This window comes from Numenius arquata, chromosome 6 (genome assembly GCF_964106895.1).
Source record: "Numenius arquata chromosome 6, bNumArq3.hap1.1, whole genome shotgun sequence".
In the NCBI taxonomy this organism is placed as follows: Eukaryota; Metazoa; Chordata; class Aves; order Charadriiformes; family Scolopacidae; genus Numenius; species Numenius arquata.
Window position 1 is genome coordinate 53633647 of NC_133581.1, and position 15113 is coordinate 53648759.

Consider the following 15113-nt stretch of genomic DNA (forward strand, 5'->3'; position numbering starts at 1 on the left):
AGACAGTAGCTCCACAACGTGGGATCAGCTTCTCACAAGGGCTGAATGTCTGAATTACTAACAGCACTGAATAACCCTTAATGCCAATTAAAAAGGAAGTGTTAAAATCTAAATGGTTTGGTATTTAAAATGTTAACATTGAGGCAGCAAACACAATCAGCCTCTATCTTCTGGGTCCCAGAATCCAGCCAAAAGTAAAGTTTCCTTCAGGAAAGAACCTCATGTATTAGGATCTCTCGAAATTTTATTATTAGATTCTCTAATATCAGAATTGTATATTAAAATCTATCATCAGAACTTTATTAATATCTGTCAAGAAACTGTAATTCTTGCAAGGGTATTCTATAATGTTTTTCTTTGTTGGGTGCTTGTGTATGAGCATATCTGCCTGACAGAAGACATTTTATGGAACTGATTATTTTGGGATTTCTTATCCTTGTCCAGTAACGTGAAAGAATTAATTTACATACTCAGCTTTTTAGTTCAATAATTTACACAGACTCAAACATTTGTTATTCATACGAAAAGTCTTACGGCAGTCAGGTAAGGACTACTTCAAGTAAGATTTCGGGGTTGCAAAAAGAACACATTTCATAGCATGAAACTTTATACTGGGACCAAACCAGCACTGAAAAGAGATGCTACTCTTCAATTCCTTAATTAAATGATTATTTAGAGTACCAGTATTTTTTTAACAGTTAAATGTAATAAATCTGCAATAATGAGGGTAACATGCGAAGTTTAGCTAACTAGGACAAAAATGGGGCAAAATACAGTTTATTTTTTCTTGTCTAATTGTGTACCGCAATTTCAGTCACCTAAAAAAATTCCTTCCAGTATTTCTCATTGTATGTTAACTGCAACAGAACTTGGTGTCACTATTTTAATTCATGCAGATTTTCTTTAAAAATAAAATCTTTAAAGCTCAGTCATCTTCTGCAATAAGATGTCAGGTCCAGATGTAAGCACAAGTTTTTCTTTAATAAAATAGAAAAGAGCTAATTTGAAGTAAAATATTCTGTTTAGTACTGTCAGGTGCACTTTTACCTTATAACTATGCAAAAGTCATCAATTCTAGACCAAACCAGACCATCACAGGCAGTTTTCTATTTAGAAATATCACTCTGGAAGAAGAGTATTTAAAAATGGATAAAGTTTTCAGATATGATAAGTAGACATCTCATCCCCACATGAGGAGGTTTATATCACATTATTCTTGTATGGATTTACACTCCATCTTCATGAGCTCTATCTGTAGATACATGTCACTAAACCTTTGATGTGTACAGTTGTGAAGTAAGTCTGACTTTTTGCCTTTGTACAGTTTATTTGCCTTTCATATCAAACACAAAAAGAAAGAAAGAAGTTCCATACTGTAGTTAAACAGTATTGTTCTTCCTCTTTATGAATATCTGAACAGGGTATTTTGCAAAAGCATATTGTTCTTGGTTTGTATAGTTCCTTTTCCTAAAATATTAATTACAGTTTTAACCTGCACAACTTATTATTACGTAGTATGTACTTGGAGTCTTACTGCTCCATCATTACAGCCCTAAAACAACTCAAGATTTGTCTAAACGTGTGAATAATAACAAAAAAAGTCAATGGGATACTATTTTCAAAATTCTATTTGAAAGACAAGCGTGGTAGGAATAAGAGCCTGCTCGTAAACATTTCACACTGCTTGGCATCACCATTTAACAAATGAACGTCAATTTCACCTATGCTTAAATAGGTAAGTTTAACTGAAACATCGGAATGAAAACACTGATTTAGTAGAATACTACTCACCAATAATACCTAAAGTCTTCAAAGTGAGAATGTAGCTATGGATACTGTTGCAGCTGATAAGAACAATACACAGAGGATGGAAGAATTCCCTACAAGCTATACTGAGTGGCTTAAATAAGATTCAAAGTTTCAAAACATTTTAAGACATTGCACTTTGGACATTTCTCCATGTTTGAAAGCTGACAACTCGAAAAACTAGAGGAAATTTAAAAATCTGGCTAAGAATAAGCCTAATGGCAGCTGAAGATGCTTCAGAAACAGGGCAAGTCTTGTATACCCCAGAACGGGGGAGAGGAGGGAAAAAAGTGGAAAGCGTGTTCAGCTGACAAGATCACCACCTCTTCTGGGGCATCTTCAGTATCTTGGCTTCCTGAGCACTGATTTCCCTGGCTTTTATTTTGCTCCATAAGTTAATCACTTATCATGCTTTTAATGAAAAAACAACCAACAACTTGATCCCAAGGAAGCTAGCAAGGTAGGAAAGGTACAGGATACAACAAAAGTGAAGAAAAATACTGCAAATGCTAAGCTAGAGGAAATGAAGAAGGTAATTACAGATTTTGCAGGCCCAAAGCTTAATTAATCAGTTTGCATCAATCCCCTTTGTTGACTTTTTCTTCTTTGTAACAGATGTCTAAATAACAATTTGTTATTTTAATTAAGCAAAACTCTAAAAAAAAGTTCCATTTACAGCGAGACCTTTTTTCATGCATTAAAATGGACCACAACAGTTGTAGTATTTGAGTTCCTTCTCCCCCAAATACTTAAAATTATAGTATCTTGGAGAAGCTGATACAAAGGAAACACTTTAATGCTACCAATTCCATGTGAACTAATCATGCTACAGACATTTACAAATTCAGGAAATTCATGCTCACCATTATGCAGTTCTCCTGTAACAGTGCCTTCACCCTGGGGGCTTCCATCCTGATCTCTCCATTTCCAATCAATTCCTCTGATTACACGAGCTCCTGGAACCATATATTTCAACACCTGGGAACGGACCAGACGTCGCTGCCTTCGCAGATTTGCTTCAGCTTCTTTAGCAGCTTTTCCTACAAGAAATGTAAATTGAAATGAAAAGACTTGAAGTGTTGAATGGGGAATAATTTTAAGCTTAAGTTTCTAAGCAAGTTCCACCGCAAAAGTTAACCTGCTTTTTCACACCAATTTATATATTGTATGTTCATCAGCATTTTAAGGGAACAAATAGGATGTACACATTCTTTTTCTTACCCAGCTGATCTTCACATACTCCATTCACAGTGCCATAAAGTTCAAATCCAGACAGGGAGAGGTAGTGTGTTTGCCCACTGGCATTCTTTCCCATCTGTTTTATTCTAACATGTCTCCAACCTTGTTTCTCATCTTTTGGAGGATCTAAAGGCCATGTTGCTGTAGACCTTTAAATTGGACACACACATACACAAAAAAAAACAAAACAAAACAAAAAAAAAACAAACCAAAAAGCTTAGTACCCAAAGCAAACAAAACCATAATGCTGATCACGTATGGATAAAATCAGAAAGCTGCCAAGAATACAAGATACATAAAACCTGTTAACATTAGGGACAAACTCTGGATGAGTGCTGGTGTTACTGTTTTCTCAAAAAAAAAAACAAAACCTCAAATGCAAAATTTACAATGATGGAAAAGCAAAACTACCATTATGTGAAGCATACAGAGAACTTAGAAATCGCTTATTTTCCAGCACATCCTTGATAATTTAGAACACCTACCATTTCTTTATATAGTCACATTATTACACATACAGTACACATTAAATTAGTCCACAGACAAGTACATTTTTAACTGAGCTCAGTTCAATAAGAAGTGGTGAAACACACTGACATACCCTGGTTCGTTGAGACTACAGTCATCAACATGAGTATACAAAGTAGTCCAGTTCTGTCCATCCTTAGACACCTGGAAAACCCAATTTCTGAGAGCAGATCGTCCATAACCTCGAGCATGGCGCAGTGTGTAAGCTGATGGTATAACCCAAAGGCCAAGATCTATGGCAAACCAAGCGTTCTTATCATCGTTAGTGTGACAGTTGAGAGCGGAACTGTCACGGCTTAGGATGTCTTCTAAGCGGCCATAAGGCAGATTTCTTCCTTCTGAGGATGTAACCACTACTAACCCATAGGCTGCTGGATTCACCCACTCATACGCAGTTCTATTATTAAAAAGAGAAATGTACTGTTCAACTATTACTTATATTTAAAAAACCAGTTAACAATAACATTTGGCATTTACTGTAAATTGTACATTACAGCTGAGTTTATTACAAACCAAAATGATTACTAAAATTTTAGATAATTAGATAACTTTAAAAATGTTCCAAACATCACTTTACTACAGTGGTTTCCAAAAAAACCAACCAACGAAACAAACTCAAAAAACAAAACCAAACAAACCCCACCAAACCCCTGAACTAAACCACTGTGAACAAAAACAAAGACCAAAACTTCCCCACCCCTTAATTTCTTAGGTAAGCATATGAACAAATTCTCAACACAACTTCAGAGATTTGTATTTGCCTATTATTTCAGCAGAGCAAAAAGAAATGTAATTCTATTAATCAGTAAAAGCAAAGATACCTACTTCCCACTCCTAAAAAACGATAACAGATTTAATTTCATTATGAGTTTTCTCTCCCCATCCTGCCCCACATTTATTGTATCTAATCTCAAAATATTTAGCTTTGAAGAAACTCACTTTGCATTTGTCCCAATCCAGTAAACAATTCCATTTTCATCAAAATCATGTTGATGCCTGAAAACAAATGTCTGGCCTTCACGTAGTTTTCGTACAAAAACAAATGAAGCCCTATCAAAGTCGTACCATTGCTTTGCTACCTACATAGGAATGAAAAGAAATCAAATATTAGAGATGCAGAATGTAACCATCCCATGTGAGCTGTGCATGGTAGGATGCTCACCATTTTCAAGAGATACTGTTCTAGAGATTCAACAGTTGCCAACGGCTCCATCTTTAGCATTCTACCCGTTCGATCTATTAAAGACGTCTCCCCCGAGGCACGTTCCAAACGAAACCTCAAGCGCCTTGTTAAGATCTGAAAGAGTAGCTAAAGATTAGTGTATGCTCTTCTATTTAGGTTTTGTAATTTTAAGAAAAGTGATATATTTCACTACAACAGTTTTAGTGGCCTATCAAATATTTTTGGTGCGCAATTTTGGCAAACTATATTCTAATTTAATGCTTTAAAAGTAATTCCCTAGTACTCCATTTTTGCAAGTAACAAAAAAAGTCTTTAATATTATGGTCAATGTATAAGTCAATTACACATTTAAGCTAATATTTTCTCACTTTTCATGTGTTTTCATAGCTTTTATTTCCAAATCTTGTAGACTAGCTACTACAATAATATAAAAACTGAAAAAGCTTTTTCAAAATATTCAATAGGAGCAGTGTTTTTTGCAACTTTCTGCAACTATTTTCTAATAATTTAACATCAAAACAGAACTATTCACACTTCACTGCCATTTTGTAAAATCCTGAAGTGTGCTTTCAAACAGAAAAAATTAAGACTCCACTCAAACTGGACAAAAAACCAGTAATTTTTTTAGACAAACTGCAGCTTTCCTTTGTAAGAAGCCACTGATCCTGCAGGTGTCTTGTATTACCAAATGAGCACACAGACCTAGAAGGGACCCTTTTAGCCATTACTGCCCATCCCTAGTCATCGCAAACATGTCTTATAATTGTCGTCAACAAAATGCTCATTCAAGTAGTAAAGGTTGTTACTGGGGGCATATTCCCATATAAAGAGAATACTTGAACACAAAAAGAACAAACACGTTATCTATTCAATCAAAATTTCACAGTGGAAAAGGGACAGCAGAAGAACGCCCAAACATTTAGGTTAAGTGTTAGGGAAAATAAATGCAAAAAATGTTGTTGTTCTTTACCTAATTCTATCCACCCCTACAAGAACATGCTTCATAGAAACTTAACAGGTGTAACTTTTCCTATGGCATTCAGTTGTGTACCAGTCAGCACGACATACTGCTGTCGTTGTACATTTACCTGAAGATTGTACGTAGATCCAGGTGTATCATACAAGTGGAGAGGTAGACGTTCAATAGATTCTAACACTGCTATCAGTTTCCGAATTAATGCAACTGCTGGACGACTGTGAAAGTGAACAGTTACTGTGTTACCACACAGAAAAAAAAAATCTCACAGTATTTCAGGGAATGGTACACAACTGTAGCAAATATCTCAGCATGCTATTTCTACAGATATCATCTCTTCTAGTCACATGGTTACAGCACAGTAAGAAAAATATTAACGGGCACAGCAATGAACAAAAGTCACCTTTATATTTGTCAACAGATGTATATTCAGCACAATTGACTCTTACAGACAGAATTAATTCAGTAGAATTGTCAATTGCTACTCCAATAGTAGATGCTGTCTCTTAAGACCAACTTTCTTTTCCAGAGAAAGACAAACTGAAATGGGAAGAACTGTTCCTTTGTCTTTAAATTATCTTAAACATACTATATTGCTTCACAGATGCAAAAGTTTTTACGGTTTGGTTTTGTTTTTACCTTTCATCGTCTTCATTTTCACTGAATGCTGTTTTGAAAACATTTATTCTCTCTACCAGTTGACTACAGTCTTGTTTCACATCTAAGTCGACATTCTAAGAGGGAAGAAAAAAAAGTTACTTCTAATACAAATCAATATGTTCATTCTTTATACCGGCAAAAATATCTGTTTAGGCTCACTGAATTCTCTATTAAAATCTGTATGTGAAAAGCTAAACGGTATCAGCCCTTAGAACTGACCAGTGTTGATTTAAAGATTTTTAATGGCTTATTCAAACTGAAGTAATCTATTGTGATGCATATATTCCGTGGGCAGACCACTAACTGGAGGAAGTCTGCCTGAATTTCATCAAGACAAGAAAAAGTCACATTTATGACAGATTTTTTAAGTCAAGGCACATGTCTACATTATTTTACTTTTTTTTAGAAATTTTTTCTTCAGAGATTTATGTTCTATAAACTCACATTATTTAAAACCGTAAGCAATGATTGAACTAAGCCACTACTGCACATTTCATATGGAGAAATAGTATTCTCATCCTTTAATAGTACAATTAAGTTTTCCAGAGCAGTCTTCATTAAATCTCTCCAAGTATTTTCTCCCTCAATACACTGGAAGACAAAAAAGACAATTATGGTGAGACAAGGTAACAGTTTTTCCACTTGCTTCATTTGAAAAATAATGTCCCAGTAAAGTACATAACTAGGAGTTACAGGCATTCAAAACCCCCACGTCAGATAGACATTGTGACAGTCCTTTACATCACGACAGACTAGTCTAACTTTCTGATGTGATTTCCACTGACATAACACATTACAAATTAAAGGAGGTACACTTACCTGTCTGTTTGTATGAAGTTCCCATGCAGACTCTAACTGTGTTGCTATATTCCTCAGTGTTACAACCACTCCTCGAGGCATGCTTTCAACAGCTTTAAAATGATCATCATATAAATCTCTCGCCATAGTGCGCACCTACAATTGGATTTTGATAATCAGAAGTCATACCTGACTGTAATGAGACTACCATTATTCTCAAAAATACTAGAAACTTGGACATCTTTTTTAAAAAACTCCATTACAGACACACACAAATAGGGAAGAACCAAAACCTATCATACATCATGAAATGCAAAGGTTATGAAAGGATAAAAGAACAGGAGAAATAAATGGAAACACACAGAATCTTATTGAAGCTTACAGAATCTAAACTTACCAGCATATATTAAATTAGAGCACAAACGTAGGACAAAAGACAGGACTCTCAATCTGTAAATCTGTTTCTTTAGAATTGTATCATTAATATGGTCATCTTTTTAGAGGTAAGATTAAGGGGGTTTTATATATGGTTCCTGAATGCTCTCTTCACATTCCTTAGACCAATTCACACAGAAAGTATTTATATGAACTTATACTAAGAATTACTTTTTCTGCAAAGTACGGATCACACAAGATAGAGATTTGACAAAGTTCTTATTAAACAACATTTTCTTTTTCATTAGCATCATGTTATGATCATCATGTTATAATGTTTCACAGGCTTTGGAGCTACACAGTGCAAGCTCAGGTATGAAAGAGCAGTGCCTTCCTTCTATCATTCCACCTATCCTCATTCACACAGTATTTTCATTTTCAATTTAGTGTCACATTTCCTCATATCTAAGTGTCCTTACATGTTGCAAATTTTTGGTACAGAACATATTAGCTGCACTGTTAGAAACCGCAATAGAGGTCAAAACTGAAGATTAGCTTGAGCCCTTGGCATCAGCAGGCCGCAGAGCGTACTGCTACTTTGTGTTTTTGTGAAAAGCTTAATACTTTGTTTCCTAGTTCCTCTTTTTCTCCTCAGTTTGCAAAGAGAAAGAAGAATTTTAGAGAAATCTAAAATGAGGGCCTTTACACATTTTGCTTCAGTACCACAACTCTCAGAATGCACTGTTCAGTTCCACCCCCCATCTGTCACAATATCCAGCCTAAAATTAGTATCTGAATTTAGTGAATAGAATGTCCCTGATACTACTGTAGTATTAATCATAGTACCTTTTCTTTTTGCATAAGAAAAAGAAAAACCTACAGAACCATACAAATATAGGTCAGGAGAGTTGGATTTTCTTACATTTTTAAAAGAAAATTAGTTTTCCTCTAGAATGGCACAGAGTTCACTAAGATTGCTGGATAAAAGCACTTGTAGAAGTGTTTTGTTACCAGTGAAGTTTTCCACTTCAAGCTTAGCATAAAATTGTGGCTAGTTGAAATCTGAGATGTTTTTAATCCTCCAAGAGGAAAACTACAATTCCATAAGCGTGTTATAAAATAAAACAAACTCAATTAAATTCCAAGTATAAAATTCACAGATGCTCACCAACCTTTTGCTTTGTCTTCTCCAGTTTAGATTTCAGCTTTCTTCCTCTTTTGCCAGTCCAGCCAGTCACAAATTCTGACCCTGCAGCACATTTTTAGAAAAGTCATGATTTCTCACAGCTATGAAAAGCAACAAACAGAAAAACCACCTCACATACACTTGCTCCTACCTGCACATAACACATACCTACATACTTACCCAAAGAGGTTTCAGCTGTAAACGAATGCTTTGTTCCTCTGTTAGATTCAAACACAAAGCCTGGCAGATCTTCTTTCAATATTGTAGCTTGCTGACCATCAGAATTGTGAATAGCAATTTCTCCTTCTTTTAAACAGGTGAGTGACCAGTTTCCCACAGTAAGTTTAGTTGGCCCTGGTGCTGATAAAATTGGCTGACTGGTGGTAGATGGCTTTACTTGGCTTCGAGCTCTTTGCAGCTTCTCAAGGAACTCACTCCTACTTTCTATTTAAGAAACAAACATATTTATTTTTTTTCCAACAATTGATTCCACCATCATGTATCTCAATTTTATTTTTTTTCCAAAAGCAGAACAACTGAGTACATTCAATGCAAAATTAAGTTTGAAATTAAGGGTCTTAAATATACTCGGAAGAAATTTAGACACTTCATGTACTTCAACAGTGATTTATTCCACAATCACATCGAAGTGGACAATGCAACTCTTTCCAAATGGTGCTACTGACAGATGTATTAATTCATCTTTACAATTATAATAGGAAGAAAAAAAAAACAAGATAAACTTTTAGTCTTGCAAAAATAATTTATGTCATTATTGGCAGCATGAAATCATCTTAAAAGCAAGTTTTTAGAAAGAATAAATTAAATGAATCCTCCAACAGGAAAACAGCAATTAACTTCATAGCTTAAAGCAAGTGGAGAAGAAAAATGTTGAAGTGATATAAAAACCAGAAAAAAACCCCACAGAGCTTTACAGAGTCTGACAATCAACACGTACTAAAAGCAAATTTGAGCTGTGGTAACAGCCATTTGCTCAGATTAAGTGTCACAAAGGCACCCAAAAAATTCTTTTTGTAAACTAAAACTTTATTCATTTCCTTTGTAGAACTTCTACATTCATCTCAGAGAACGTAAGAAAGCCACAATTACGTTACTTAATACAGTGACATTATGCTAATTCAAGTTATTGTGCAGATGTTCCTATTCCTTTTTAGTAATTACAAAATTTTTAAGGATCTCTATCTCTCTGAGAAAAACATGAAATAAAAATCTAATGTCACCAAATGAAACTTGATGAAAAGCTAATACTTATATGAAAATATTTAATAGATTACAAACAGGATCATATCCTACTTTTAGGATACATAGGTAATCTATCTTGAAATTATTCCAAAAACTATCTCAGTTTAAATTAAATTATATTTTGACATTGTTGTAATTGAAAGGCTGCATGCTACATTTGAAATGTTAATTAGCATAATTCCAGGAAATGTGATGAGTTCATAATTTAAAAAAAATAAAAACTCCATATAAAATAAAAATGCAATAACCACATTAATGTAAAGATTACATCTCAACTTCAAAGTTAAGAAATATCGTCATCTTTCAGCATACTGATTTAATAACTACAGCTTTTCTAGTCCATGCACTTGTCAAATTGCTGTTTTCCTTTTGCTGCAATAACGTAAGGTCTAGGTTTTTTAAATTTGCCATTTTTAATGTTGTATAATACAAAAATAATCTCTATGCAAAAATACATATGCACTCAAGGCATAACATTCTTTAGTGCTTAAAATTCATAGCATCCAGAGCGAAGGTTTATAAAGAGAATTATGAAATTTCATATGGAAATAATTCATTAAGAAAATTTTAATTTTCCATGTTTCCATAATTACATTTTAACAAATTTATTATATAGCATGTCACACTGAAAATGCGATGATTATACATGGTTAGGAATAATTTTGGGTTCCCTTATGCATAATTTTGAGACTCACTAAAGCTTTAGAATTACCATTAAATTTCAGTTTTTGCATTGAACTTTTATTTTTTCTAAAAATTCAAACAAAACAAGTATTAAGCTAATGTGGAGAGGGGTGAGTACAGACCTTCCAAAAAAGTTCATAGAATATATATTTCCCCATCCCACCCCAGCTTCCATCATGCGATACACACAAATTCCATTACTCAACCCTCTATATTCTTGCCAGTCGTGAAGTTACTAAAAAGTATATCATGAGATTAATCATTAACGATTTAGGAGAGCAGAACATATAGTATAGTTCAGGACTTAAAGATACTATTCTGAGTCTATATTGTACTGCAGGAACTTAAGTTAAACTTAACAAATACTAGTTTCTTATCTATTAAGTAAAAGAGAGGCTGCTGCACACAGAGCTAATGGTTAAAGTTCAGGCAAATTACACTGCTATGTCAGCACTCTTAGTAGATGTCTGTCTGAGAAAAAAATTGCAAGAAGCCTCATTTAATCCTAGTTTAGCCCCTTCGCTCCCATAAGATCCACGCTAGGTATCCAGTTCAAGAACTTGGGACTTATTCAGTTTTTTTGTTAAAAGACTGATATGAAGATACATCTTCTAAATTCCCAATATGACTTTTTTTTAAGTTCTCTTCACTCCAAATTAATCTAAGCCATCCTCATTCCACTCATCTTGTATAGAAAAATCCCATCCCACACGCACATCATTTGGAAGGAAGAAAGCAGAATTCGCATCCAGGGGCTCTGAGGATTTAAGAAATTAATGTCATGGATCTTCTTAAAATTATATTGTATGATAAACAAGTTTCTCAACACAAAAAACATTCACCTTTTAAGGCATTAGTCTTGTTAAAAAGAATGCAAGGATACATTTTTCTTAAAAAAAAAAAAATAATCCTGGAATAGGTTTCCAGCTGTGTTATAATCTAGAAATACACTATAACACATTCTGTCTTCATGCCCCAAAATTGATGGATAATGTCATTAGCACTTCATTTCTATCCTGAATCATAATATGTTCTGTTAATTTCACTCAATGGCTTGTTGAAAACATAACAACATTGCAAAGCATTTTATGTCTGCTGGTTCATAAATGCATGAACTGTTTCAAAAAAGATGAAACAATAAAGGAGGGTTGTTTCTGCATCCAGAACAAGTTGTGTATTCTGTACAGAAAATTAAAACCACCTGTGCATTGCCAGTGCATAAGGTCTGTTCCCTTATCCTCTCCGACAAACAATTAAGACACTGTAATTTGTTTCCCAGTCTCGATGAGAAACTTTCCATTACTTTGTCTTCAAACACATGCAATTTCATTCTGCTTAGCTAGAAGCAAACAACAAATCGCCATTTCAACCTGCTTTTCCTGGGACGGCCACTACAAAGTGCTTTTAATGACTGGGGTGAAAAAATTAAGTATGCATGGAGAAGAATCAAAACAAAACGAAGTTAATACACTTTTACTGGCAAGATGTTTACTTAACACAATTCACCAAGGAAGTCAAGTTATGGTCACATGCTATCTGATAAAAAGCATCACAATTAACTGACCACCTTCCACCTGTTTACATCCTTTACTATTTAGTAAGCCAATTCCTGCAAAACAAAATAGTTCCAATCAAATTATATAAACAAATATAACAGTCTCAAAACTTAACTTGGACTTGAACTGTAAAGAAACTACCTGAACTATCGGATCCTCCTTCAGGGCTGCCACTGGAATACATTGTGGCCAGTTTTCCATCCAAGATAAATCTGAACCATCCATTACTACCGTTAGACAGTTCCAGGGCTGCAGCATCACTCCAGATATACAGGCAGTCCCTTCCCCTAATGATTGACCAGTCTCTCCAGTGATATGGTTTACCCTGTTGCAGTTCTTTAGCATCCTCCTGTGGTTCATCCTCCTGTAATAAAATTGCATTAAACAAAACAAACAAACAAACAAAACATAAAAAACCCAACCACAAATCCAAAAAAACCCAACACAAAAAAACCCCAAACCAACAGAAAAACACCACACAAAACACAGACATTTTAAAAAGGCTTGAGGAGAAAAAGAATTACTCAAACCAAAAATACAGGAACTATACTTCTTCCCTCTGTAAACCATATTTTTTTTTTAAGTATTCTTTAATAGAATAATACATTTAAGAAGTTTCCTTTCAGATACAGATTTATCTATGACAAGAACAACCTACTGACTGGGACATCTACCTCTGTTCAAAACTTGGATTGTGAGAAAAGAATCATAAAATGGCTGAGGTTGGAAGGGACCTCTGGAGATCATCTAGTCCAACTCCTACTCAGGCAGGGCCACCTACAGCCAGTTGCCCAGGACCATGTCCAGACAGCTTTTTCATACATGAACACTAAAAAAATCCAAAACAAACCCACCCAAAAACTAACCAAACAAAAAAAACCAAAACAAAATAATAAACCTAGTCAACCCAAAACCCACAGTAAAAACGCTTAACCATACACTGAGGGCTTAACTATAAATCCTAACAGAACGGATAACAGAAGTAGTCTGTTATCCATTCAGTTCATCTGAGTGGTCAGTAACATGCCTGTTCGAAACTGGTAAATAACTTCAATATGCACTTAAGGTTTTAATTATGGAGAAAATTATTTTCGTTTTTACATTTTTAATATATGCCATAACAATGTTTAAAACATCTGCAATTACTTGGTGCATGTACACTGAAAGAGATGCACTCTGTTCAGTAAGGATTCATTTCATTTAGCAGTCATTTTCAAAACACTAGACAAAAACAAGTGCCAATCAACCTGACCACAAGTAAGTATGAGCAGGAAAACTCAGCAAATAATATGCTAAGAGAAAATGAAGTTATAAAAAACCAACAAAAATCATTAAAACAAGTGGTGTACAATGAACATTAATTCAATAACCTAACTAACTAACTTGCCCTGGACATTTTCGTAACAGTGACAATTTTACAAGAAGCATTGGTTTTACAGAACAAATAAAGCTATCAATTCTGTACTTACCTTCTCAGGTTTAGACTCCTCTTCATTTTCATCATCAGATGAAGGCCCCGCCAAAGTGGACACTTTACTAATTACACCAAGTCTAGCCAGTTGGTCTAGAAAAAGATCACCACCTTTATCCACCAAATCCCTTATGATTTGCAAGGCTAGCAAATGGCCATCATCGTCATCCTGTAATACATTGGGATGGAAAGGAAATAATTAAGGAGATCTTTACTTAAAAATATCTTTAGATGCTGAACTTCACATGTGGTGACGGATGCTATAAATGCTTTTGGGTTTGTTATTAACAAGTGTGTGGAATCAATGATCATAACCCCCTTTTCTGCACTGCTTTCATGCAAGTGTAACATTTTCTTTCTTCCTACCTCTTGATCTAGAACTGTAGCTGTTATCTCAACCAATATCGTTGGCAGATTGTGGCCAGCATCAGAGTCACAAACCTCTTTCAGCAGCGCCTCAGAACAAAAATGTATCATTTTTCTAATCAGGGCAAGACTTGCTTTCCTTTAAAAGAGATCACAGAGAAAAAAAGATTCTTACAAAGATAAAGTAAACAGAAATCAAAGCAACAAAAAGGTTCAAGATAAAACTGCTTTTGCATTTATGCATGCTTTCAAAACAAAAAAATATTTTAAAATGAGTTCTAGTTCTCATTATTGGAACCACAACTGGTTATTGTTAATACATCCTAGATTATCTCAAAGAGTAATTTACCTACTGATCTTTTTCGACTCTACAGCACTAGGAGTCAAACGTATTTTTCTCTCCTCAACCCTTCTCCAGGTAAACCTAGTCTACATTTTGCCTTTATCCACTCTTAGTGATGGCAATTCACTTCTGCACACTTCCTCTTCCTCCCAGGTATCCAGCCTTCCGTTTCTGCACACGGTTCCTGTGTTTTGGCGAGACACCTAAACTACTATTACACCATGCAGCTTTCCATATTAATAATGACAATTAATTTGGAAGCCAATCGCTTCTGTATGGTTAAAGCTACATGTTTTATTCAACTGACTTTAAAAAACATGATTTAGCCGATTCATAAAAAAAACTTTAAAATACAGAGAGCCAACTATTTCTTTACTCAATCTGAAACAACAGTTAATTGTGCCCAGATTGTTAACATTGTTATTTCCTTCATTTAAAATGACCTAGTTTAAGCTTCCTATCATCAGCTCACGTAGAGTTTCTCTCCACTACAATCACTTTTTATATTGTATTTTCACCCCTCGAAGTACCCAGAAACACTGGAAACACATATCAGAAATGAAGCAAATGTTATATTTGTAGTGTAAAAGGCCGAGAGATTGTGGTCAGACCCAATTTATCACAACCATTATGCCACTCACAGTATTCTTTTTTAAGTATCAAATTAGATAACATTCTT

The 15113-nt window shown here is 34.6% G+C and overlaps 1 protein-coding gene across 5 annotated transcripts in view; it reads right to left on the reverse strand.

The window, feature by feature from the left end:
- HECTD1 (HECT domain E3 ubiquitin protein ligase 1) overlaps positions 1–15113 on the reverse strand; it is a 61284-nt gene that overhangs the window by 21077 nt on the left and 25094 nt on the right. For all 5 annotated transcript variants that reach the window (XM_074148719.1, XM_074148717.1, XM_074148715.1 and 2 more), the window contains exons 10-23: positions 14092–14230; positions 13724–13894; positions 12396–12618; positions 8932–9195; positions 8738–8814; positions 7212–7346; positions 6837–6983; positions 6372–6466; positions 5845–5950; positions 4736–4870; positions 4513–4652; positions 3647–3970; positions 3028–3194; positions 2670–2846 (exon numbers count right to left, since the gene is read on the reverse strand). In XM_074148719.1, coding sequence (XP_074004820.1) covers positions 2670–2846; positions 3028–3194; positions 3647–3970; positions 4513–4652; positions 4736–4870; positions 5845–5950; positions 6372–6466; positions 6837–6983; positions 7212–7346; positions 8738–8814; positions 8932–9195; positions 12396–12618; positions 13724–13894; positions 14092–14230 — 2300 coding nt within the window. The remainder of the gene's footprint in view (positions 1–2669; positions 2847–3027; positions 3195–3646; positions 3971–4512; positions 4653–4735; positions 4871–5844; positions 5951–6371; positions 6467–6836; positions 6984–7211; positions 7347–8737; positions 8815–8931; positions 9196–12395; positions 12619–13723; positions 13895–14091; positions 14231–15113) is intronic.